This window comes from Gorilla gorilla, chromosome 6 (assembly GCF_029281585.2).
Source record: "Gorilla gorilla gorilla isolate KB3781 chromosome 6, NHGRI_mGorGor1-v2.1_pri, whole genome shotgun sequence".
NCBI classification, from domain to species: Eukaryota; Metazoa; Chordata; class Mammalia; order Primates; family Hominidae; genus Gorilla; species Gorilla gorilla.
Window position 1 is genome coordinate 79,144,431 of NC_073230.2, and position 23,589 is coordinate 79,168,019.

At 38.3% G+C, this 23,589-nt stretch overlaps 1 protein-coding gene across 15 annotated transcripts in view; it reads left to right on the forward strand.

The window, feature by feature from the left end:
* The window catches only part of AUTS2 (activator of transcription and developmental regulator AUTS2), a 1,185,632-nt gene that overhangs the window by 351,461 nt on the left and 810,582 nt on the right, over window positions 1-23,589 (forward strand). The window contains exon 1 of one of the 15 annotated variants that reach the window (XM_055392682.2): window positions 15,736-16,717. The exons of the other annotated variants lie outside the window; for them this stretch is intronic. Within the exon in view, the coding sequence (XP_055248657.1) occupies window positions 16,670-16,717 (48 nt within the window). The 5' untranslated portion in view covers window positions 15,736-16,669. Of the gene's footprint in view, window positions 1-15,735; window positions 16,718-23,589 lie in introns of those variants that run through there. 15 annotated transcript variants of the gene reach the window in all.

Below are 23,589 nucleotides of genomic sequence, written 5' to 3' on the forward strand. Positions count from 1 at the left end.
TTTATTTCCAACAGTGATTGCTTTAGATAAATATTTTATTGTAGATTTCAATATTGTTGCAATTGTATTTGACTCAGCAAAAATAGTTTTTATAATTTGTCAACAGAACTTCTTTAAAATGGCTTCCTAAGTTGTTTCAGCTAATTATGAGGTATGGTGATCTCAACCTCCTTCCAACCACTGGTCCACTCTTGAGTCTTCAGGCTTTTTTTTTTGCTTCAAGAGTAGCATTGTAAGTTTTTAGTCTTTAGAAAACAGGAAGAATTCTAGTTTCTCAGTTCTTGTTCTGATCAGGATTGTATTTTCTTTTCATCAGTTTGTGCTCTGAAACTGCAGGGCCAGGCAGAGTCCATGCTACCTGATAAAGCATCTGGAACCATGGAAAACTGAGGGTGGATATGATGAGCCTCTCTAATACCAGAGATAGTGGACAGAAGCCATCCATTTTGCATTTGGCTTTTTTGAGGACTCAGTAAATCCACACAGAGAATTAACTAAGGCTGTTTGAGAAACAGCCTGTGGGATAATGAACACTTTTATGCTTTTTAAAATGACCACGGGGAGCCTCATCAGAAGAGGCGATTCCAGGATTCCAAGATGGCAGCTGGGTTTTTCATTGTTCCTGTGGGACTTGCACTGTGAAGTGTGATTGTAGCTGATTTTTCCTTTCAACAGGAATTCATTAGGGGTATCCATTAGCTAATGAACTATTGATATAAGAAAAAAGGTCAGTTATTTTAGAGAGGAAAAATGTGGCTTTAACTCCCGATTATTTGTGTGTTGGGTCCATTTGAAGGCTTCTTCCCCTGGCTCAAAATCTGGAAAACTGATTTGAAAGACCTTCAGTTTTATTTAGAAAGAAGGAAAAACAGATTATTTCAGTTACTCTATGTTTTGTGATTTTTACTCGATTTACCTAAAGAGAAAGTGCTCAGATTTAAATTCTAGGTACCTTAGTTGCTAATTATTTTTTACTGCACTTTTATGGCCATTTTTTATTTCTAAGGATTGAACCCTTTTTTTGTAGTTTTCTCTCAAGGGCTAATTATATTTTTTTGCTTCCAAAAACTGTTAAAGTCTGAAAGTGTAAATTTATATTTGTGGTGTTTACTTTGTCCTTTAAATGTTTTTGTGTACCCATACTTTTTGTCATAAAGATGGAAAAATGATATTAAATTAAGCAAATGAAAGTAATTAATGCTGAACATTCACTAAATTATTAAGATGTTAATGTGATTCCAAATGCAGATAGTTTATGGGCAGCAGCATGTGTCCTGGGACTCCCCCTCAAAGGTTGGCAAGGTTTGGGCAATTTTGAGGGAGGGAGTTAAAAATTCTTAAGTAGTAAGCTTTTTCGTTTACCTCTACTATTTATAAGCTAATATGCAGGATCATTGTAAATTAGTGAAAAGTGCATTCCATTGAACTAGTAGTTGTAATACTGGGTTAAATATCTAAGTTGTGTGACTTTGGGCATGAGTTTCTGCCTCTGTGGGTCTTATTTTTCCCTGTTATCAGAACTGTAGCATTGGACTAGATCATGTTTCCTTGTGTGTTTTTTGGAAAATGTGACAATATACTAGGACCTACATGAAGTCACAGTATAAACACCCAAGGGACACAACAGGCATATCTTCCTGCCTTTCATGTCTATTCACTTGAGGCTTTTGGTAAGACATTAATTTTATGCTTAAGCAAACATATTAAAGACTAAAAGGAACTCATATGTCTTCATATAGTGTTAAAGATATTAACACAAAAATGAAAGAAATATTGTCCATACAGCAGGCCACAGATAGATATCCCTTGTTTTGTGATCAGTCTTTTCTGCTATGGAGGGCACTTTGGACACATTTGAGGGTCACTGCATTAGATGACAGGAAATGTGTTTCTTCCTATGCTCAAGTTGTGTAGCCATGACATTTGAGGATATTTACATTTTGAATTTCCCTCCTCCCTCTCCTAAATTAGTGGCATGTTCTAGAGAAGGGTTCATGTGCTTTATTTACATAAAACCTATCTCAGTGTTGTTTGATAAGAATCTGTTAAGAGATCTTGTCCTAAAAGGATGGCACTTAGTGCTGGAACTGGAGAATGGTGGGGTGTGAGGAGTTAAAGTAATTCCCTAAGCACACTAGACACGCCTGATGCCCCTTTCAAGCCAGTCTGCTTCCACATGGTGATTCTTTCTGATTCCCATTATCACTGTGTCCCCCTCACTCCTGCCATTTAGCCTAGATTCTGGCAGAATGGAAATCCATGTTTCTGAATTTAGTATGTTTTTTTTTCTTTCCTTCTATTCTCAGCAACAATAAGTACTCTTGATGGCAGCTGCTGTATTAAGCCCAAGAGCTTAAAAGATTAAAGAAACCACTAACAGCAGTAAGGAGGAAGTTTAAGGGCCTGTTTTTCTGAAGGTTTGTGTTTTCATTCTGATGGTTGAGTAGAAAATTACAAACAGGTTGTGTTCGGCAGCTGGAATGCTCTCCAACATCTGGGGAGACCCAGCCTTCTGTTTATTTCCCATTCATTGGAAGGGTGGCCAGCCAGTAGCAGAAACTGCAGGCAGAGATACTAGAACTCTTTGGGTACATAAGCCGTTAGAAATTCTTTTTTTGTAGAAATTTCTTCATAGAAATACCTTGTTCTCTATTTTTTCATAAGCTTGACTGAGCACTTAACTTCAGGTCAGTTGCTGAGGAAGAGGTCTGAAGGTAATATTAGTACCCCCCAACTACTTTCAGCTGGAAACAAGAGTTGTTTGGGCCCTTACTGAGTTCCTACTTTAGAGTCAAGGGCTGGCCTTCCCCTGGATCTGTCTGCATATACCTCACAGCTGAGCAGATAACATATTTGTGCGGCTATTCCCTTATGATTTCCTTTCTATTAGAGAGAGGTGAAGCTTATGACAGACTGCAGAGTGTTTGCTCCATTCTTCCCCACCCCATAGCTTTACTGAGGTATAGTTGATAATTAAAGTATTTACATATATTTAAGGTGTATAGCTTGATTATGAGATATATAAGTATACATTGTGAATATTCAAAATCAAACTAATCAATCTATCACTCCACATAGTTACCGCTTTTCTTTTTATAGTGAGAATACTTAGTATCTACCTTCTTAGCAAATTTTATTTATGCCACATAGTGACTATAGTTAACAATATTATATACTCAAACCCAGTTATTTTAATTTTTAATTTTTTTAGAGCTAGGATCTCGCTCTGTTGCTCAGGTTAGAGTGCAGTGGTGCTATCATAGCTCACTGCAACCTCAAACTCCTGGGCTCAAGCAGTCCCGCCATCTCAGCCTCCCAAGTAGTTAGGACTACAGGTATATACCACCATGCCTGGCCTAATTTTTATTTTTAGAGATGAAGTCTAGCTCTGTTGCCCAGACTGGAATGCAGTGGCATGATCATAGCTCACTGTAGGCTCGAACTCCTGGGCTTAAGTGATTCTCCTGCCTTGGCCCCCCAGTTGCTGCGAGAATGGTGCCTTGTTCTCAAAACCATTTTGTAAAAAGTAATGTGCTGGCCAAATAAAACAGAACACCAGTTTGTTATTTTTGGACAGCTTCATTATTTTGTACATGGGAAAAGAGAAGTTCGAAGTTTTGCCTTATGCAAGGTCATAAAGCTGGTCAGTGGCCCAACCAGGTTTAGAACCTTTATCTTTGGGGCTATTTGAGAAATTCAAGTGATCCCAGTTCAATCATTAGTGGCATTTGTGGTCTTCAGTCTGCACTGAGCAAGGGTTTCATGTTTGGTGTCTAATATTTTAGGATTATTAGAGATAATCTAGCCTTTGGAGAAGCCAAATGGATTTTGGGGGTTGTCTGTAAGAACCCATCATGATGGCTGGAACAGCTCTTAAGTGGAACTTCTACATAAATCAACTTGCATTTGTTCTGTAACACCATGTGAATTTTCCTGAATTTCCAAGTAAATATATTTTGCATATTGCTTACAAATTGCTTAGGCTGTCTTCATGAATAATGAAAGCTGTGCTGTAGGAAGCTGGATATTAAGAGGGGGTGTTTTTAAAAACAGTATTTCATTTCTTTTGCTTATATTTTCTGTAGCCTCAAGGGTGTGTTCAGAGGTGGTAGGGAGGGAGGGTGCTGTTAAGGTTTCTCAACACCTGTGTTCCTTTACAGACCATTATCTCTTCTGCTATCAAAGAGGACTTGCCAGTTAGGTCAGGATGCATAAAGCTCTGGACAGTGCCTTCTCCTATGCTTATCTTTGCTATATGTCTTGTTGTGTGTTTAGCTTCCATAACAAGGTTCTCTACTTCTCCAGTTTAAGAAGAAATCATCTGTTGTGCTGAACCTCTATTCATCTCAGTAGGGAAGGCACCAGCTTCAAGAGGCTGAGAAGAGACCCAGAGCCAGCAAATGAGACATGGGGTTTTATTAGGGGCTTACATACAGGTGAGAGAGTCCAGTGGTGGCAGGCTGGACAACGTACTGGCACCGCTCAGTGGCAGAGGGCTGGGCAGGAAAACTGCAGCCGCTTTGCAAACAGCATGCAGTTTATATAGCATTTTCAATTAACACCCTCCCCTTAACAACTTTCACCTGGCAACTTGCATGCCAACCCAAAGTTTAGTGCCTCAATTCCCTATATGGCCCATGTTCTGTGGCATGGGCAGAGGGCTCAGATGTTCCTCCTAGACAAGGAATGAATCTCTGGATTGGCCACTGTGGGACTCCCTAGCTCGACACACACATTCAGGTGCATCTGTCATACAGGGTCATTTTAAGGGTATGCTCAAGTTATTGCTCTCAGAGGTGTTTACCCTACTATTATGATTTGACATTAATACCTATATGTGACGGACATTGTCTAGTGACAGTCGTGATTTCCAGTAGCTCCCACAACAACTTCATAAGTATCATAGCCCCACTTTTTAGGTAAAGAAAGCAGAGGTTTGGGGATTGTGTCTTCCCTAGTCGACACACCTTGACAGTGTAGAACCAGCATTCAAAGGCAAATCTCACTTAGGCCTGGTGTTCTTTCCAACATGCCGCAGCTGCTGCTTTGCCTTCTCTTTCTCCCTTCACCTGGCATTTTGACCACACTAATTGTGCTGGCATCTCATTCCAGGGAGTATGGGATGAGATACCAGCACTAGAGTATGGCTTTCAAAACATTTTTTTGTCCCAGCTCACAGTTACAAATACAGTTTATGTCATCAAGTATACATACATATGCACATGCTCAAATGCACATACATACCTGTGCTTACATGTACTCATATAAAACTGAAAGTTTAATTATATATGCAGTAAACTCTAATATTTCCTTTTCTGTTTTACACTGTTAATACATACTCACCTGTAATTGTTATTACTCACTAAATTGGTTTTACAATCAAGATCACCTGCGGTTGAAACAGTGCTATAGAGTGGAAATCTTTACGGTGAGTTATGTGCTCTCTCCCCTCAACCCCTTACGAGATTTTTAGGATAATCCATGGGAGCACCAAAAAAACGGTTGAAATTATATTTCGATTTATTTCCATCTTAAGGAAGAGATTAAATGTTGCTGTTACTTAATATCCGAGTTGACAGTGCAGCATCACTCAGGCTGTGAAACAGTCAGTCCGGTGCTCTGTAGAGTGTGGCAGGTCCTGAAGGAAGAGTGGGAGTTCCTAAAGTGGCACACTCCTTCAGCCTTTTGTTGTGTGATGTGCTCCAGTTTGTATGGCTCATAAAGCATGTTAGTAGGTTATATTATTTACTTTTGGCAAAGAGAACAAGTGGTTTTATTTTTATTTTTCTTTTGAGACAGGGTCTCATTCCATTGTCCAGGCTGGAATGCAGTGGTGTGATCACAACTCACTGCAGCCTCAACCTCCTGGGCACAGGTGATCCTCCTACCTCAGCCTTCCAATTAGCTGGAAATATAGGTGTGGATCACCACGCCTGGCTAAGTTTTTTCTTTTTGTTCTTTTTTTTTTTTTTTTGGAGAGACGGGGTTTTGCCAGGCTGGCCTCAAACTCCTGCTGAAGCAATTCGCCTGCCTTGGCCCCCAGAAGTTCTGGTATTACATGTGGGAGCCACCACAACTGGCAGAGAGCAAGTGATTTTTAAAAGTTTCATCAAAGAAACTGTGGAATGAGAGAACATAAACACAGGGCAACAGCAGGAAAATGACAGAGTTGACTTTTTTGTTTTAATGAGCTCCTTATCAACCGCATCGCTGGGTACGAACAGCGACTATATAGTCATATCTAGTAGGAAGTTAGACAAAAAAATTGAAGGTATTTTAACAAGTGAGAACTTAGGTTTGTATCCATGATTGTTAATGATTTACCTTGTCCTGAATGGATGTTGTACCCTGAGATATTAGCTAATATCATTATGTTGGATAAAATATTAAAAGTTGTATTCATTTTATCTTTGTGTCATTCCTTATGTTTATTTGTATATTTTATGATGTATGTGATATATCTGTGCCTTATAGTTACATATATATTGGGGAATATGTTAGAATTTTTTTGTACTGATAAAGATTCCTAATTAAAAACATTTGGAGACCATTTCTGTTCTGGAGGACTAAGTAATTATTAATGGGTATCTTGGGGTCTAGATGAAGAGACGGAAAAGGTGAGGACACAGGAAGGGAGTGAAACAGGGAGGGTGTTTGTGTACAAATTAGATAACAACCCTCCCAAGTGGATTCAGTTCCAAGGGCACATGGTTTGGTGAGTGGCCTGTGCCTTTGTGCAGGTTATAAAAAGTCTCCCCTTTCTCCTGGCATAGCAGCTCTATACTAGGGCACATGGTTTGGCAAATGGGTTGTGGGCTGGAATTCAGCACCCTTTCAGCCCTTCATCCTTCTGCAAGTGTAGCCTACACAAGTAAGTGTATGTAACAGCCCTGGTGGTGAGGTACTGAAAATAAATAAATAAATAAAAGGGCAAAGGACAGGCATTGATGGATGTAGTGAGCAGCAACAGCTAGTCCTCACTCTTTTATTCATTCATTCGGTCCTTCACCAGAGTATTTATAGAACATCTGCTGTGTGCCAGCCATCTTCAACAGCAGGAGCTGGCAAACTATAGCCCACTGGCCAATCCCGACCTGGTATCTTTTTTTGTAAATCGGGTTTTATTGGAACATACCTGTACCCCTTTGTTTATGTATCTTCTGTGGCTGCTTCTTAGCTATAATGGCATAGTTGAATAATTATGACAGAGACTGTATGGCCTGCAAAACCTAAAGTATTTACTTTCTGGCCCTTTACTGAAAAAAGACGTGAACCTCTACTCTAGAAGATAAATCAGGACTTGCTTCTGGTGCCACTGCATGATAACTTAGCCATGGACTGTTTGGCTTCTATCTCATGTTCCCTACTTGCAAGAAAATACTTCCATCAGGGCCAAATGGAGGTGCAGTAGAGCAGGGGCAGAGCTAAAAGCAACACAGCTGGGCACATTTACTTCTTAGGTCTCTACACAAACCATGTAGTGTAAGGAGGAGACAAAGGGCTAGGAGTCCAGAGACTGACACTGTGTGGCCTTCTCTCTGGGCCTGTTTCAGATAGTCACTCTGCAACTACAAGATGGCACTGGATTAGTGATTCTCAGACTTTTTTCTGCACCAAAATCACCTAAAAGGCTGGTTTAACTGACTGCTAGGCTCCACCTCCAAGGTGTCTGAGTCGGTAGGCCTGAGGAAGGCCAGAGAATGTACATTTTTAACAAGTCCTCAGGTAATGCAGGTAGGCAGTATGACTGGATTGTTTTTGTGGTTGCCTGCCTCTTTTTGGCATTGGAAAGGGGAAAGCCAGAGTATTCCTTGAGGAATGACATTTGGAGAGAACCAAATTTTAGATGCTTCTGTGATAGGTACACCAGAGCTATTCTGGACTAGATTGTAAATTCTCACATTTCACCTATGCAAAAGGAAATACTTTCTGGTCTCCTATTAGTAATCAGTTGTCTCAAATTTTGCCCGTTAACTCTGGAAATTCTGGACCCTCAAGTGATCAGTCTTTTAAGGCAGTGTGGAAGAACAGCACCTATTATGGCAGTTGATTTTTCATGGTCTCTACCCTGTCCTTCCTAATATGACTGCTATTCTTTACCTTCCTGTTTTTCAAAACTCTCATATTGTTCCTGTTGTGTTTTTTCTAAATATTTTCTTGGTTACAATAAAGTGCTAATATTTAAAGAGCTTTTGGGAGCCTGCTGGTGCCAGAAACTATTCAAGTTACAGAATACTCTCATTCAGTTCTCTCAAAAATCCTTGGGGAAGTTTTATTTTTCTCATTTTACAAATGAGCAGTAATTACAAATTTGGAGTCAGAGAAGCTAAGTAATATGTGATCTGGACAATTTCAATATCTATGTATATCAAAAAACCAAGCTTCCTAGGTCTTTGACCTCCTCTCCAGTATCCCTCACCTTCACCTGCTAAGTATCCATTCTCATTTTGGATCTCGGACTTTGTTATCACCTAGGATTCGCCCAGGATTTCACTTTCTTGGATCATGACCTTCCACATCATACTGTCACTGCAGCTCAGGAGTCTGTTTCTTGGAAAAGCTTTACGTCTCTTATCCTTTTTCTTTTCCAACAGAAATACCTTTCTGAACTATTTCTCTCTCTTAAACCTCTTTTAAAATCTGCACACTTCATACTAAATTGTATTGATTATGATTCTAGTTCCCTAGTACATAATAACCTTTGGAAGAATTGTTTTGTCTTACTAATTGTTTCTATAGAACTCTGTACTGCACCTGGTGTATAGAAGGCACTCCATAAATAATGGTTTAACTGAGCTAGAGAATATATGGCCAGGGTCTGAGTCCGAGTCTGTCTTGCTTCACAGTATGGCTGCTATAGTCAGGCCTGCCACAGCTCTAGGCCTATTTTTTTTTAATCTGTCTGTCTGAAGAAGGAATTGTTTAGTAGGTGATGTCATTTGTGGGATGCTTTGTCTATTTCTGCGTATCCAGCATGCTTTTAGTGATTTTTCATTTTGTCAGACTGCATTTTCTCTTTTCAACTAGAGTTCAAACAAAATAATTTTAGATAACATCCTAAGAACATTTGGAAACATGACATTTCAGGTCTATTTTCCCTCTTTGCCTTAAAAAAGTATATACAGCTATAATTACTAATTGCTGCACTCTAAGTAGAGACAGATGATACATATGTTTGTGACAATTTTCCAGAGGGAGAGCTAAGTAACCAGGCTCATTTTTCCATAATGTGAATGTTATTCACAAACTATTACCATAATTGATGCACCAAACCACTGTAGAGTAAATAATGTGTTGTGTGTGGGAAGCAAGCTAGTAGTCAATGAATATTAAAGAACAAAACCTCATTTTAAAAGAGAAACTGTAATTAAAATCATTCTGAATTCATGCTGCACAACCAGTTAAAATAACTTGGCTGCCATTTATCTGTGTAATTCTGTGTATAAAGGGAGTAGGTATATGATTTGTTATATAGAAGTAAGTATTTACATGCACATTTTTATGAAAAGACACAATATCGAACTTCAGAATCAGTCGTTTTCCGAAAGCATTTGTTGGAGAGATGAACATGCAGAGTTAATCAGTGAAATATATATTGACGGGAAAGATCACCATTTCCGTTATCTTATCTTTTGCTTTTCTAGGTGTTTTATGTCTACCTGGAATGTCGTGTCCCTTTCCGTGGACCTAATCAGCTTCTGTATTTTCTCCAAAGCTTCCTTTTCATCAGAAGTTCTTCTTGTCCACTTTTAATTCCTCTTACTGCTTTCTAGGTGCTCATCAACTTCTGTGTGTGGTATATTGATTTGCACTTTTGGGATTTGTTGTTTTATAATAGGAGGTCATAAGTCATTTCTTGTGTGTATCATTAGTCTTCTCAACCAGACTGCCTAGGATTTCAGTCTCAGATTATTCTGTGTGTGTGTGTTGGGTGTGTATATATGTGTATCATTCCTTCTGGTGTACCTTGTGGAGAATGGTTTGCTGTCCATGTGTTTGCTAACTCCTCAGTATGTATTGTTGGTTACCTGTTTTCATGCACCAGACACTGCATTATTTTTGTAAAATCTTTACATTTTGTGTTTGGCTACCAGTGTCTCCACAGAGTCTTGAATGTAACTGGTAAGGATCAGATCTGTTGGTGTAGAGTTTTTGATGGAACACTCAATCAGCAATCTGTAGTATGGCTTATGTAAAATGTATAACTCCCTCTATCTCTGATAAGTTCTGAAGTCTAAGGGGAAAGTGCTTCCCTGTCTCTTGAATTTGAGTGTTTTGGGTGAGTCCATTTTATAGATAGACAAGGTGATTGTATCAGAGCTTACTTTTATATTTTAAAATAGATCATAGTGTACCTATTCTTAGGAACCTTTTAGGAAAATCTCTTTAACATTGATCCTGTTGTTAGTTGTAATCTCAGTATATTCTGATAATTTCCTTTGAATATGTAACTGTTCCTTTCACACTGTGGGCATCTGTTGTCTTCTCTTTTTATAGCAATGAAAGTATGAACAGATTCCAATATGGGTTCTTAGCTCAAAATTCTCTGGCTCTAATGTCAGGCCAATTTATTTAGCTAGTTTATACAACTGGACATATTTCTATAATAGAAAAATGACTAAATGTTTCTTAACATATTGTTTACAGAGATAGAGCCCATGTTGTAAGGCTATGTAACTCTTCCTCTCAAAAGAAGATTATTGATTTTAGCATGTTTTCCTCCCTTTAATTTAATCTTAAGCAGGTGAACATTTTTGAGGGCTTTTTGGAAAGCTCTGAGGAAAAAAAATAAGAAAACTCATACAACCTCAAGGAATTCTAAGTATCAAGGAGCACCTCTGTGAAGGTGATTGGTTCAAGCATTGAACACTATTTTCTATCCTTCCACACATGGGAGGGCATTATTCATGTATCCAGCTCTGTGATAGCTTGTTTTTGCTTGCCCTGATGATACGTATGGCAAGGGAGGAACATTATCCAGGAGTGGACACTGTAGAGTGGGGAAGGAACCTTGGAACTGACCTTTATAGAGGCGGTTCTCATCCTCAACTCTTCTTCCTTGCAAGATGGCTTGGTATCCCTTGAGATCATTCTCCCACCTTCAAAATCCTGGATGGGCCTCTTGCCTGGTTCCCTTAAGGACTCTAAACCACTTAGCTTGGAGCTGGTGCCATTTAATTCTGTTCTTGGCAGTGGGCCCTGGCTTCTTTCCTGCTAGGCCCTGTGCCTCTTAGGAGCAGAGAAGAGGTCAGATGCAGATAATACAGGCATGATTTCTGCCTCCTGAAATGCTCAGATGATACGCACTTCTCCGTCCCCCTAAAGATTTAAGGAAGTACACATTTATCATCGGATGTAATGAGTAGGAAAGAGCATGGGGCTTTCTTTTTCTGCTGAATAGCAGATTGTAAGATAGAAACAGTTTTGTTTACAATTCAGCTCTGTCTTTGTACTTTGCATTGCAGTTGAAGTTATTTTTAGCTTTACTGTTAAGCTAAACTTCTGAGTTGTTTCATTTGCAAATTCTTTCTTTGAGGGTCAGGGGAGGCTTTTGTAAAATGTTCAGGTCTGAGAGAATTTTGAGTTAGGTAAAGGTGAGTGTGTGCATGCGTGCGTGTATGTGTATGTGTGCATGTGTGTGCACAGCTCGTGCATAAATGCCTGTGTGCTTGCTTGGGTAGGGACTAGGAGGGCTGAAAAAGAGAGAGAAAGTCATTCTTAGCAGAAGAAAAGCACGTACAAAGGGTGGAAGACGTACGGTTTTTGACAGATGAATGAATCCTTCTAAAGGTTTTGTAAGAGTTGTGACCAGCTCTGTTTGCTGAGAAAAGGGAAAGTCCTTGAGCACCCATCATACCTCTTCAGACTCTCTTAAAAAGCATTCAGATGTTCTGCCAGAGGAAATGATGTGTTCCAACTACAGCTGCAGTGGAGAGTTCTTTTTGTGCAGCTGAAGCAATTCCTCCACATAGATTGTCCCATTTTAACAGTAAACTGTCTGTTTAAAACAAAACAAAAAAGGTGGGTGGGAAATGGAAGGAGAAGGAGTTTATGCCAGGAAATGAAAATAAGTTGCTGCAGAAGCCTGTTTTGGTTGTGGTTTCAGAGTGAAGAATAAGTTATTAATAATAATAATAAGAGCTCACTTGATAGTTTGTTATATCTCTGTGTGTGTTTTTATGAACTTTTAATTTTCCAGAAAACATTAAAGATAAATTAGAGAACACACTCCTGTTGGAGGAGGTGACCGTCTTGCAGCTACCAAACCGTAGAATCTTTCACCACTTAACACCTTCCAAGGAACCGGGTAGACTTCTGGTGTCCTCTCTGGTCCTCTTCCCTTCCTTATAGGATGTCGGGCTTTGGACTTAATCAGAGGATAATTAAGGCTCTATCATAGCAGGTGAAGTTTCTGAGTGGAAGTCTAAGAAGTGATGTTTCTATAAGTGTCTTTAGCTGACTGAGCTACTAAGCAGAGGTTAGGAGGTTGTGATGTAATTTAAGGTGACATTGTGGTTACCTTTTATCAAGCTCAATTGTGAGCCTGGAGCTATGTTAACTGCTTCACAGCTATGAGCCTATTTAATTCTTACAGGAATCCTCATTTTAAGATAGGTTTGATTACCCTCCGTTTACAGATGGGGAACTTGAGGTAGAGAGGTAAGTGGTTAGTTTGCAATTACATCCAGCATTTGGCATGGCTGGGATTGGAACCAGGGGCCTTCAATCTTCAAAGCTCTTACATGTAACCACTGCGTGATGCATTGTACTCTCTCCTGTAAAGTAGCCTTTTCTCCCTGCTGCCACTGGTTCATTTCCTTTTCCTTTTTTAAGATGCTTTAAAAAGAACAAAAACCAATAACGTACCTCCTAAATTGAGGTTGATCTCCCTCCTTCCTATCCAATAAGTAATGTTCTAGACTCATGCAAATATTAGATATTTGGGAGAAAAAATGAATAGAACATGCCCCTCCTCTCTTTAGCTCTAAGAAAATTTGTGTGTTCTTATTAATTCCTACTGTTCCACTATCCTACCATATTACCTGATACATAGAATACAGTTACAGTCTTCTCAGGGAGACTCTTCTATGCAGTGGCATGCTGGAGCCAGGAAAGCTTGTAAACCCAGCTGAGACATGGACCAGCTGTGAGACCTTGGTGAAGTCACTTTACCCTCCGGGCTTTACTTCTTTTATCACTGTAGTGTTTGATCCAGGTCAGTTCGCAGCCTGGAAGGCACAGCCTTTTCCAGGACACTAAATAGGGCACATGTGCTACCCATTTGCGTGCACACTATCCTTAGGCATTTGTTGAAGAGATGGTTAATAAAATATAAACTCATTAAAAAGCATTACTAAATTCTTACATTTTGTGTTTCTTTGATCAGCGAATGACTGCTAAAATTTAGTACATTATCAATGGGGAATTTGTTATCTCTTTTTGCATAAAAGGGGTCCTCGGTCATGAAGTTTAAAGTCCCTCCCCAGGTAGAATATTCATAAAGCCTATGAATGAGTCTTAACTACTTGATTACCCAGATTCTAGCTTTTTGGAATCTTTAATTACCTTACTTTTTTCCCTTCTCGGTGAGCTTTTGGACTTAGGACAAACGGGGAACGATCACAAGGAAATGGATTGACATCTCTACTCTTTCACAATCTTTCCTGAAGACATGATTTTTTTTGCTATCATGTCTCTAAGTACAGTTGGTCAGTTGTCACTCTGTCACCTTACCTTCCAACCCCATAATTCCTGTGAAACCCTGGACACCTCACTCTTTTTGCAGACCATGAGCTCCTCTGGCCTCACTCCTTTCCTTGTCCAGCTTGCAGTACTTGAGTAATCCCCTCACCCCTCACCACCTTCCTTATTAGTACCCCCAGTTCCCTGAAGCTCTTGTCCTGCCCATTTCCTCCCAGCAGCATGTCACTCATCTGCCCTCATGAGCCTGTGTTCCCCTTAGAAGAATCACAACTCTATCTGGACTGTTATTATAGATCAGTGAACTTCAACATCTGATAGCTTTTTCAGTGTTGCCCATCAGTGCATTTACCGAGTTGCTTTTTCTATCCTTTTGGTGATAGTTCCAAATGCTCCCCACTGTCCCCACGGCTATAATGATAGGAAACATTAATACAAAACTTGGTTGTGTTGGAGAAAGTGTGCTAAGAACTTTACATGCATTGTCTCATCTCCGTTCTTGCTAAAGGATCTAACTTTTCCTTCCAACCATCCAGCAACTACTAGCGAGGCATCAACTGTGTCTATGCATGGTGCCAAGCCACAGACTGTAGCTATGATCGAGGCAGATTGGGTACTTGCTCTCAAGAGACCTCTAATTCAGAGGGAGATGCACAGAAGTAAACAGGCAGCGATAACATTGTCTGATAAGTGCTAATGAGGGGAGAAGTTCAATACGCTATAGATGCCCCCAACCCAGACTTAGGGATGAGGATAAGGAAAACTTGCAGGAAGTTACAGCTAAGTGCCAATCTAAAGGACGAGAGACTATGAGGGAGGAACATAAGGGCATTCTGGACAAAAAGAATACCTGGCTGCTGGAAAGATTTCAGGGAATTGAGAGGGGCCAGTAGGAATAGAGCCATTCTTCTCAGAGAAATTAGAGGTCTTATTTTTGGTGTGAATTCCATAGACTCTCTTTTCTACCTCCTCTGTGATCTGTATCCTCACTTGGTTACTAACTGGAATTAGAATCCACTGTGATCCTTCACTGTATGCAGATCTCGTAAGACACACTTTCTGTCAATCTCTTCATACTCCATATGAAGTTTTACTATGCACTTGTATAGCTGCTCCACTGAAATACTATTAGACTGTTAAGGTGAGTGTAGAGGACAATGCTTCTTCAAAATTATTACAGGGAAGTTTATAATAATGGTGACTGACTTAAGGTAGGGATAGGGTTTTTCAGGAGGGTCTTTCAGTGGTAATCACGCCTAAAATTTTGAATGCTTAAATGAAGCTGCTGCTTAGCTCAATTATAAGTAATAGCAGCTTCTTTTTCCATGAGGACATTTATTAAATGATGTTTTAGGTCTCAGCAAATGTTACGCCTTCAGACACCTTGGCTCAGGAAAGCCTGATGTGCCTCCAGTGAAGGATTTGTAGGTCCACATCTTCGATGCTTCTGCAACACAGAGTTAGGGAAATGAAACAGTGGGTCATACGTGCTCCTGATCCATTGCCAACAGCAAAGGGACTTGAGCCCCCACATACATTTTGACCCTTCTGGTCATGATAAAGCCACCCACTAGCTATAATGCTATAGTCAGCAGTAGAAATAAGAGGGAGCACAAAGCAACTGAATGGTAAAATATTTCAGACCTTTTTGGACCACTTTGGAAGGTGGAAGCTGATAACATCATACATCCAAATTCCTCTGCATTGCTGTCTCTCTCTTTACAGGTGGGGAATAGTTTACAGCAATCAGTAGAATCTACTTTTGATTCCAAATGGGTCTTAATTATTTTGTATTTGGGAAATATTTTTTACTTGGCAATAGAGATGTGCCATAATATTATTTAATATTTTGGAAATCACTATTTCCCATGTGCCTGAACGTCTCGAGCACATTTACCCTTAGCGTGGCAGTGCCTGGGTGTCTCACATCCATGTATGCTCAAACCATGCTCCTTGATTTCACCCCTTTCTCTCTGTTTCTTTCATCTCGTAAACTGAGTGCTGATGCCATTTCACACTTTTTCTTGGAAGTTTAATGAGTTAGTAGTAGTATAACAAAAATAAAAATATTTTCTTTACGTTTCTGAAAAGAAATATGTCTATAAAGCGTCAATCATTTTTCCAAGCTGTTAGTTCCTGCTGCTGAGTACTAGGAGCTGTTCTGTCAGCAAGACCAAGTAAGGGGGAATAGTAAGAGAAAGCTGTCCCAATTTTCTTTCTCTGGTACAAGAGGTTGGAAGATGTTGTTTCAGCTGGAGAACTTAAGATGGATTCTTATTCACTATTTGCTAAAGAGACTGGACTGTTTTTAGTGTGATAATTTTCTGTAGGTGTGGAGAAAGGTCACCTCCTGATCTTGTTCTGGAGATCATGGGGTTAAATCTGTGGCAGTGTCCTTTTCCTAGACACAGGCTCTTGTCAAAATAATGTTTGGCCAGGTGTTAATCTGTGTCCTGAGGGGATTGCTGGAATTCATTATTCATCCCGTGGGAGTAGGGGTCAGAGGAGAAGGTTGTCCTTCTGGGAGGTACCAGGGCCATAGCCTGCCTCCTGCCTTTACTGACATGTGCCATTTGTGAGGAGGGCAGTTGAAGTCCATTTGAGGAATTCTCTTGTCAGCCGGCCAACACAGAAACACAGAGGGAGCGGGAGGGAGGGAGAGGCAGGCAGCTTGGCAAGGCAGTCCTGGAGTGCAGTTTCCGGAGCAAGATCACACACAGTGTTTTAGGAGCTCAGGGAAGGTGTGCAGGAACATAAAGGGGAAGGGGGCCAGGTTTGAAAGAGTGGATTTTTCCTATTTTTTCCACCTTTTATTCCTCCCGTCTTTGAATACTTGTCATCCTTTGGAAAACTCAGCATCGGAAAGAAGCCTTTGCTGACACACTGCTTTTTCTCCAGCACTATATTGCGGGTTTTTTGTTTTTGCTCTTTTCATTTTTCTTTTCCTCTGAGGGCAGGAGGTGAGACAATGATCAAGTCAAGCTGGTTCTATGTTAAGTTCAAGTATGCAGAGAAGGTAAGTCAATATGGTTTCTTTTCCCAGGGGAAACCTGCCACCTCCCTCCAGTCTTCTCATGTTGATGGGCTCCTCTGGCCACTTGGGGAAGTGAATGAAGCTGAGAAGTTGTATTTGTGAATGTATTTCCTTTGGCTTAATGATCCTTGGATGAAGCACAAGCTCTTTGCTTGCAATCTGATGTTGCCGCTGACCAAGTGGAAGCAATGCCTTCAGTTCCGGAGGCATGATTTAGAGTTTAAAGAGGGGAAATAATGAAACTACAATAACAGGAAAGGCAGGATATTCTCCTTTAGATTGAATAGAGAATTTTCAAGGTATTATTTGTTACAAAGGTAGATATATTTTTGGTTCTGAAACAAATTGACAGACACTTCCTATTACCTGTTGGCTTAGAATTTTTTTCCTCTTTCAGTTAACTAACTGCTTACCCATTTGTAATCTTACTTGGTTGTAGAAAGAATCCCCATAAGGTTGTCTGACCGTATATGAGATGATCTCTTTACTGTCTGTCAGGGGATTATATTTTATGAATGAATTTTGGTTGTACCTAAAATTTTGATGTTAAACAGTTCCACTATATTTTAACATACCATTTCTGGACTTTTAGGGGAAAAGTGTACTTTCTAATACATCTTCGCTTACCGGGGCTGTTTGACATCTTTTTGGTTCCAAATCCATATGTGTCACTTACTCTGTTGGGAATTTACAGGATTAGAAATGAGGTTTCCAGGAGAGGATATAGCTCAGAGGTAGAGCATTGGACTGCAGATCAAGAAATGAGATTTCCAGGAGGATCCTAACGTGTGTCTCCCTTTTGAAATCTTCCTTCCTTGATTTGATTGTTGAAAATATTGGCATATTGATTGTAGAGTTAAGCTGAGGCTGTATAGAATGGAACTGTGATGTGGCAAGATGGAAAATTGTGAGACTGTCTTTATACTCCTTATGATTATATGCATAAGCCCATTAAATATGCCTCTTCCATTCACCTAGTTTAAAAAAAAGTTAGAACATTTTCAACTCCTTTTTACTGCATTTTTTTTTCTGTGTGGACTTGTTTCTGCTGTGTTTTTAAGACAGCAAAATTACTCTTTCTTTACCCATGTTGAAATTACAGGATTTTTATTTAAAATATCCATTTTTTATTTTAAACTCACTTGCATTGTTAACTATTAAAGCTATTATAAGTAAAATATTATCTATTCATGTACAGGATTGGGAAAGATTGTGGTTTGGGATTTTTTTTTTCTCAGTAGATTACTTTCCTTTGAGAAGCCGACCATCCATTGTTTGCTGTTATGAATTTTGATAACTGAAAACTGTACTCTGCCTTCTTATGCTTTCCCTTTTATCTTGAATGTTCTGTCATGGGAACCTGAAACTCAAGAGTTAAGGCACGTAAATAAACTAATGTGAAAAGGGGAAAAGCATTTCCAGAAATGATTGTCATAAAAAGAAAAAGAAGGAGAACGTTAAGTTAATTGCTTCATTTGAATTACCATGCTGCTATTCCTTTAGCAACCAAACAAGCAGAGAATGCTTCCATATGGCAAGGCACAAGTATAATATAAAGCTAAGTAATGTAAGGCTCTATACCTAATTGAAGGATATTCGTCTTGATTTTATTAGGATAGAAGAAAAAGAGAAATCTCATTCTTGTTGTTGGCATGGTTATGGTGCTCTAGATCTCAGTGATTCTCTGCAGAACTTTTGTTCTTTCACAATGATTCGATTTAAAAATTTTCATTGGAGATTTTTGTTTTCCAAAACTCATCAAGATGGATTGAGTTTTACCTAGAGAGATAATAAGTCTTAGTGTAAACACAGGGACAGCGTTGATTACAAAACAAATTAAAACCATCTTTTTTGTATTCCTCTAAAAAGCCATTCTTACAAAGGCTTTTTGATTTGGAATTTCCCTCACTATCTTTAAAAGGACAAAAAAGAAATCCCTCTCTTGATTGTCAACTACTGACCATTTTGATTTGATATAAGCTTGTAATTGTTGGAAAGGTATTTCTGCTGTGAAGTTTGTCCAAAACTATAAGAAAATACATCACACAATCTCTTCAATATCCATCTCCTAGTTTATCATTTAGGAAGATGATTTAATCAGTCTTCAGTAGTGAGAAAGAAAAATTAAGAATGGCAAGTAATGCATGACCAAAAACATTGGCATAAGAGAATACTATTCACTTGTGATCACTAGAATCATGATCCCTTTCAAAAATTAAAATATATAATAAAACAAACACTGTTTTTTTAACCACCACCACACTAACATACATGTTCCTCTGTAAGAATTTCCATCTAAATTATTTATGAGTTGTCTCTTTCTTGAATTAGATTGGTACCTAGCTATCTTTCTTTCTAAAAGAGTGCTTACTTCAATTAATTTCATCCTATACCCCCTTTCTCTTCTTATTCTACATATTCTCCCTGAGCAATTTCCTTTTTGATGTGTTTTTCTATGTCCTATAAGTGATGATTCCAAAAGCTCTATATCTAGCATAATATCTTTCTTGAGTTTCTGAGGTATATATTTAATTGATTAGGTAGATATCTGTCCTGAAGTTCAACAGATTCCTCAAATGCAGCATTTCTAAAGTATAGTTAATTTCTTCTTCCTTAACCAAGGATTTTCTTCCTCTTACATCTCCTAGCACAGCTAAGGCATCCCTATCCAGCCAGTCATCTTTGTTCCCAAAGGAGCTGTTTTAGTTCTGTTCTTATCATCTCCCTTCTGGCTTATTAGAGGAGCCTCCTAATCGATCTCCCTGCCACATTCATGGTGCTTCCAGTGCTCCAAAACCCTTCTAGAGGTATCTTAAAAGGTCAGTCTGAGTCTGTTTTGCTGCTTGTTAATGGTTCCCCTCTCCCATCTAAGCATTCTCACTACATCTCCCTCAACAGTGCTAGCCCTTGACCTTGTATATACATTATACACCTTATTGTAATTTCTTATTCACCTGCATCTTCTATAGTAACATATGATCCTAGAGATACAGAATTATATTGTGTTTTTGATTTTGATTTTTCTATCCAGAATCCCTGCACGTAATAGATATTTATTCCCTGTTGGGCGTTGTGGCTCATCCTTGTAATCCTAGCACTTTGGGAGGCCAAGGCGGGAGAATCCCTTGATCCCAGGAGTTCAAGACAAACCTGAGCAACATAGCAAGACCTCATTATCTGCAAAATTAAAAATTAAAAAATTAGCTGGTGTGGTAGTGTGTGTCTGTGGTCTCAGCTACTTGGGAGGCTGACGTGGGAGGATCACCTGAGCCTGGGAGGTCGAGGCTGCAGTGGGCTATGATCCCAACACTGCACTTTAGCTTGGATGACAGAGCAAGACCCTGTCTCAAAAAACCACTTTTCCCCCCTAAATGCTACTGAGTAAATCTGTGACTTTTTCCCAGGAGTCTGGCAGACCTGAGTTTGAATTCTGCTTCTGCCATTTACTGGTAGTATATGACCTTGGGCAATATATTGAAACTCAATTGAATTGTTTTCTCATCTATTAAATGAGGAGTATTATCACCTAATGTATTTTTCAGTTAAACTTCTTATTTTGAGATAATGGTAGTACATAATAATAGTACAATATGCAGTTTTAAGAAATAAAACGTAAAGATACCATATGCCCTTTACCTAGTTTCCTCAATGGTAACATATTGTAAAACCATAGTAAAATATCACAACGAGGATATTGACATCAGTACAGTGAAAATACAGAACAACCACATCACCAAAAGTCTCTCTCCTGATGGCCTTTGATAGCCATGCCACTTTCCTTCTACCTCCACAACCCCCATCATTAACTCCTGATATGCAATCACTTTTCTCCATTTTTATAATTTTGTCATCTCAAGAATGTTATATAAATGGAATCATACAGGATGCAGCTTTTTGGAATTTTCTGTTTTTACTCAGCATAATGTTTTAGAGATTCGTTCAAGTTGTATGCTATTAGTTTCTGAGTAGTATTCTATGGTATGGGTGTACCATAGTTTATTTAATCATTCTTCTGTTGATGGACATCTGAGTTGTTTTCCTAGAAGTACTATGAACGTTTGTTTATAGGTTTTGTTGTGAACATAAGTTTTCTTTTCTCTAGGATAATTGTCCAAGAGTGCAGTTGCTGGGTAGTATGTATAGTATTTGCGTGGTTAATTTTTAAGAAGCCACCAAACTGTCTTCCTGGCTGACTCTACCATTGCGTATTCTCTTTAGTACACTGTATTAGCGATTCCGTTTACTTGCGCATTCACCAGCATGCAATGATGTTGGTGGTGTTTCTGGTTTTTTATTTTAGCCATTCTATTGGTGTGTACTGATGGTGTCCAGTGATGGGTTTTAATTTGCGTTTCTCTAATGGCTAATAATGTTTGAACATCTTTTCATTTGCTTATTTGTCATTTGAGTATCTTCTTTTGTTAAATGTCTTTTGCTCTTTAAATGTCTTTTGCCCATTTTCTAATTCGATTTAAAAATTTTTACTGTTGAGTTTTTCTCAGTTCCTAATATATTCTAGACACTAAGTCTTTATTGGGTATGTGGTTTGCACATATTTTCTTCTAATTTATAGCTTGTCTATTCATCCTCTTTCAGAGTCTTCCTCAGAGTAGAAGTTTTAAACTTTGATGCAGTCCAGTGTATGGATCCTTTCCTTTATATTCTTGCTTTTATTGTCAAGTCTAAAACTCTTTGCTTATCCTTTGATCCTGAAGATTTTTCTTTTCCTTTTTTCCTAAAAGCTTTATATTTCATATTTAAGTCCATGATCAATTTTGAGATAAATTTTTTATAAGATATGAAACTTAGGTCAAAGTTTTTCTTTGTGTGTGTGTGTGTGTGTGTGCGTGTGTGTGTGTGTGTGTGTGCACGTTCCTGTATATGTCCAGTTGTTTTAGCACCACTTATGGAAAAGACTATTCTTTCTCCATTAAATTGTTCTTGTACCTTTGTCCAAAATCAGTTTACTGTACTTAAATGGGTCTGTTTTGGGTTTCTCTATTCCTCAATTGATTTAATGTCTGTTCCTCTACCAAGATCAAAAAGTCTTGATTACTGTAGCTATTCTTTTTCAAAATTGCTTAAGATAAAATAGTACCTGTGTTTTTTCATATAAATTTTATAATAACCTCATCTATGTTTACAGAAAATCTTTCCGGTGTTTTGATAAGAATTGTGTTAAACCAGGATATTGGTTTTGGGAATTTTTTTTTTAAGTACTTTGTTGAGTCTTTCTCTTCATGAAGAGGTTTGTCTGTCCGTTTATTTAGATCTTGTTTGATCTCTTTTATCATTTTGTAGTTTTCAGCATACAAGTCCTATATGAATTAGATTTATAACTATCACTTTTGGGGGGCACTTGAAATAGTATTGTATTTCTAATTTAGATTTTACATGCATATTGTTAGTATACAGAATACAACTTATTTTCAAATGTTGTTTTTTGTATCCTGTAACCTTGATAAATGGAGTTATTAGTTTGAGGAACTTATTTGTAGATTCTTTGAAATTTTCTGTATAGACAATTATGTCATTTGCAAATGAGGACAGATTTATTTCTTCCTATCTGATATCTATGCTTTTTAAATTTCCTTTTCTTGGCTAATTGCACTGACTAGAACTTCTCATGCAGTGTGGACTAAGAGTGGTGAGAGTGAATATCCTTGTCTTGTTCCTGATATTTGGGGAAAAATGCATTCAGTCTTTTGCTGTTTAGTACAATGTTAGCTGTAGGATTTTTCTCTATGTTCTTTATCAAATTGAAGTAGTTCCTTTCTATTCCTAGTTTTCTGAGATTTTTTTTTATCATGAATGGATGTAGAATTTTGCCAAATGCTTTTTCTGTGTTAATTGATATAATTATTAGGTTTTTCTTTTATAGCCTATTAATATGGTAGAGTACATTGCTTGATTTTCAGATATTGAACCATTCTTGCAAGCCTGGAAAAAGTTCTGTTTAGTCAATGTGTATAATTCTTTGTATGTATCGCTCAATTTTATTTACTTATATTTTGTTAAGGACTTTTGCATCTGTACTTACGAGAAATACTGGTCTGTAATTTTCTTTTTGTAATGGTTTTATTATGAGGATATTACTGGCTCCATAAAATGATTTAAAAGTGTTCACTCCTTATTTGTTTGCTGGAAGAGATTATGTATAATTGGTTTTCATTCTTCTTTAAACATTGTGTGGAATTCTGTAGTGGAAACCCATCTGGGTCTGGAAATGTCTTTTTTAGATATTGTTAATTTAAGAAATTAAATTTTCTTAATTTAAGTTATTGGGCTACTTAAATTACTGTTTTTCATATTTGGTGGGTTCTGGTAGTTTTTCTTTGTAAGGAAGTGGTCCACTTCATCTAAGTTGTCAAATTTAAGTGTGCAGAACTGTTGATAGTATTCTTTATTGACTTCTTGATGCCTGTATAGTTATATTCCTTGTTTCATTCCTGATATTGATAATAATGTCTGTGTCTTTTTTCTGTGTCAGTCATACTAGATGTTTGTCAATTTTATTGATTTTTTTCAAAGAACAAGTTTTGTGTTCCATTGATTTTTCTCTCTTGTTTTCCTGTTTTCAACTTAATTTTTTCTATTCTGTTATCTTAATTATTTCTTCCATCTGCAAGCTAGAAAACCAGGAAAGCTGGAGAGCGTAGTTCAGTCTGACTCTGAAGACCTGAGAACGAGGGGTCCAGTGGCGTAAATCTCTTTTCAAGACTGAAGGCCTGAGAACCACAAGGGCTGATGTTCCATCTCCAAGGGCAGGAGATTTGGATATCCCAGCTCAAACAGAGAGTAAATTTCTCCTTCCTCTGCCTTTTTGTTCTGTTTGGGTCTCAATGGATTGAATG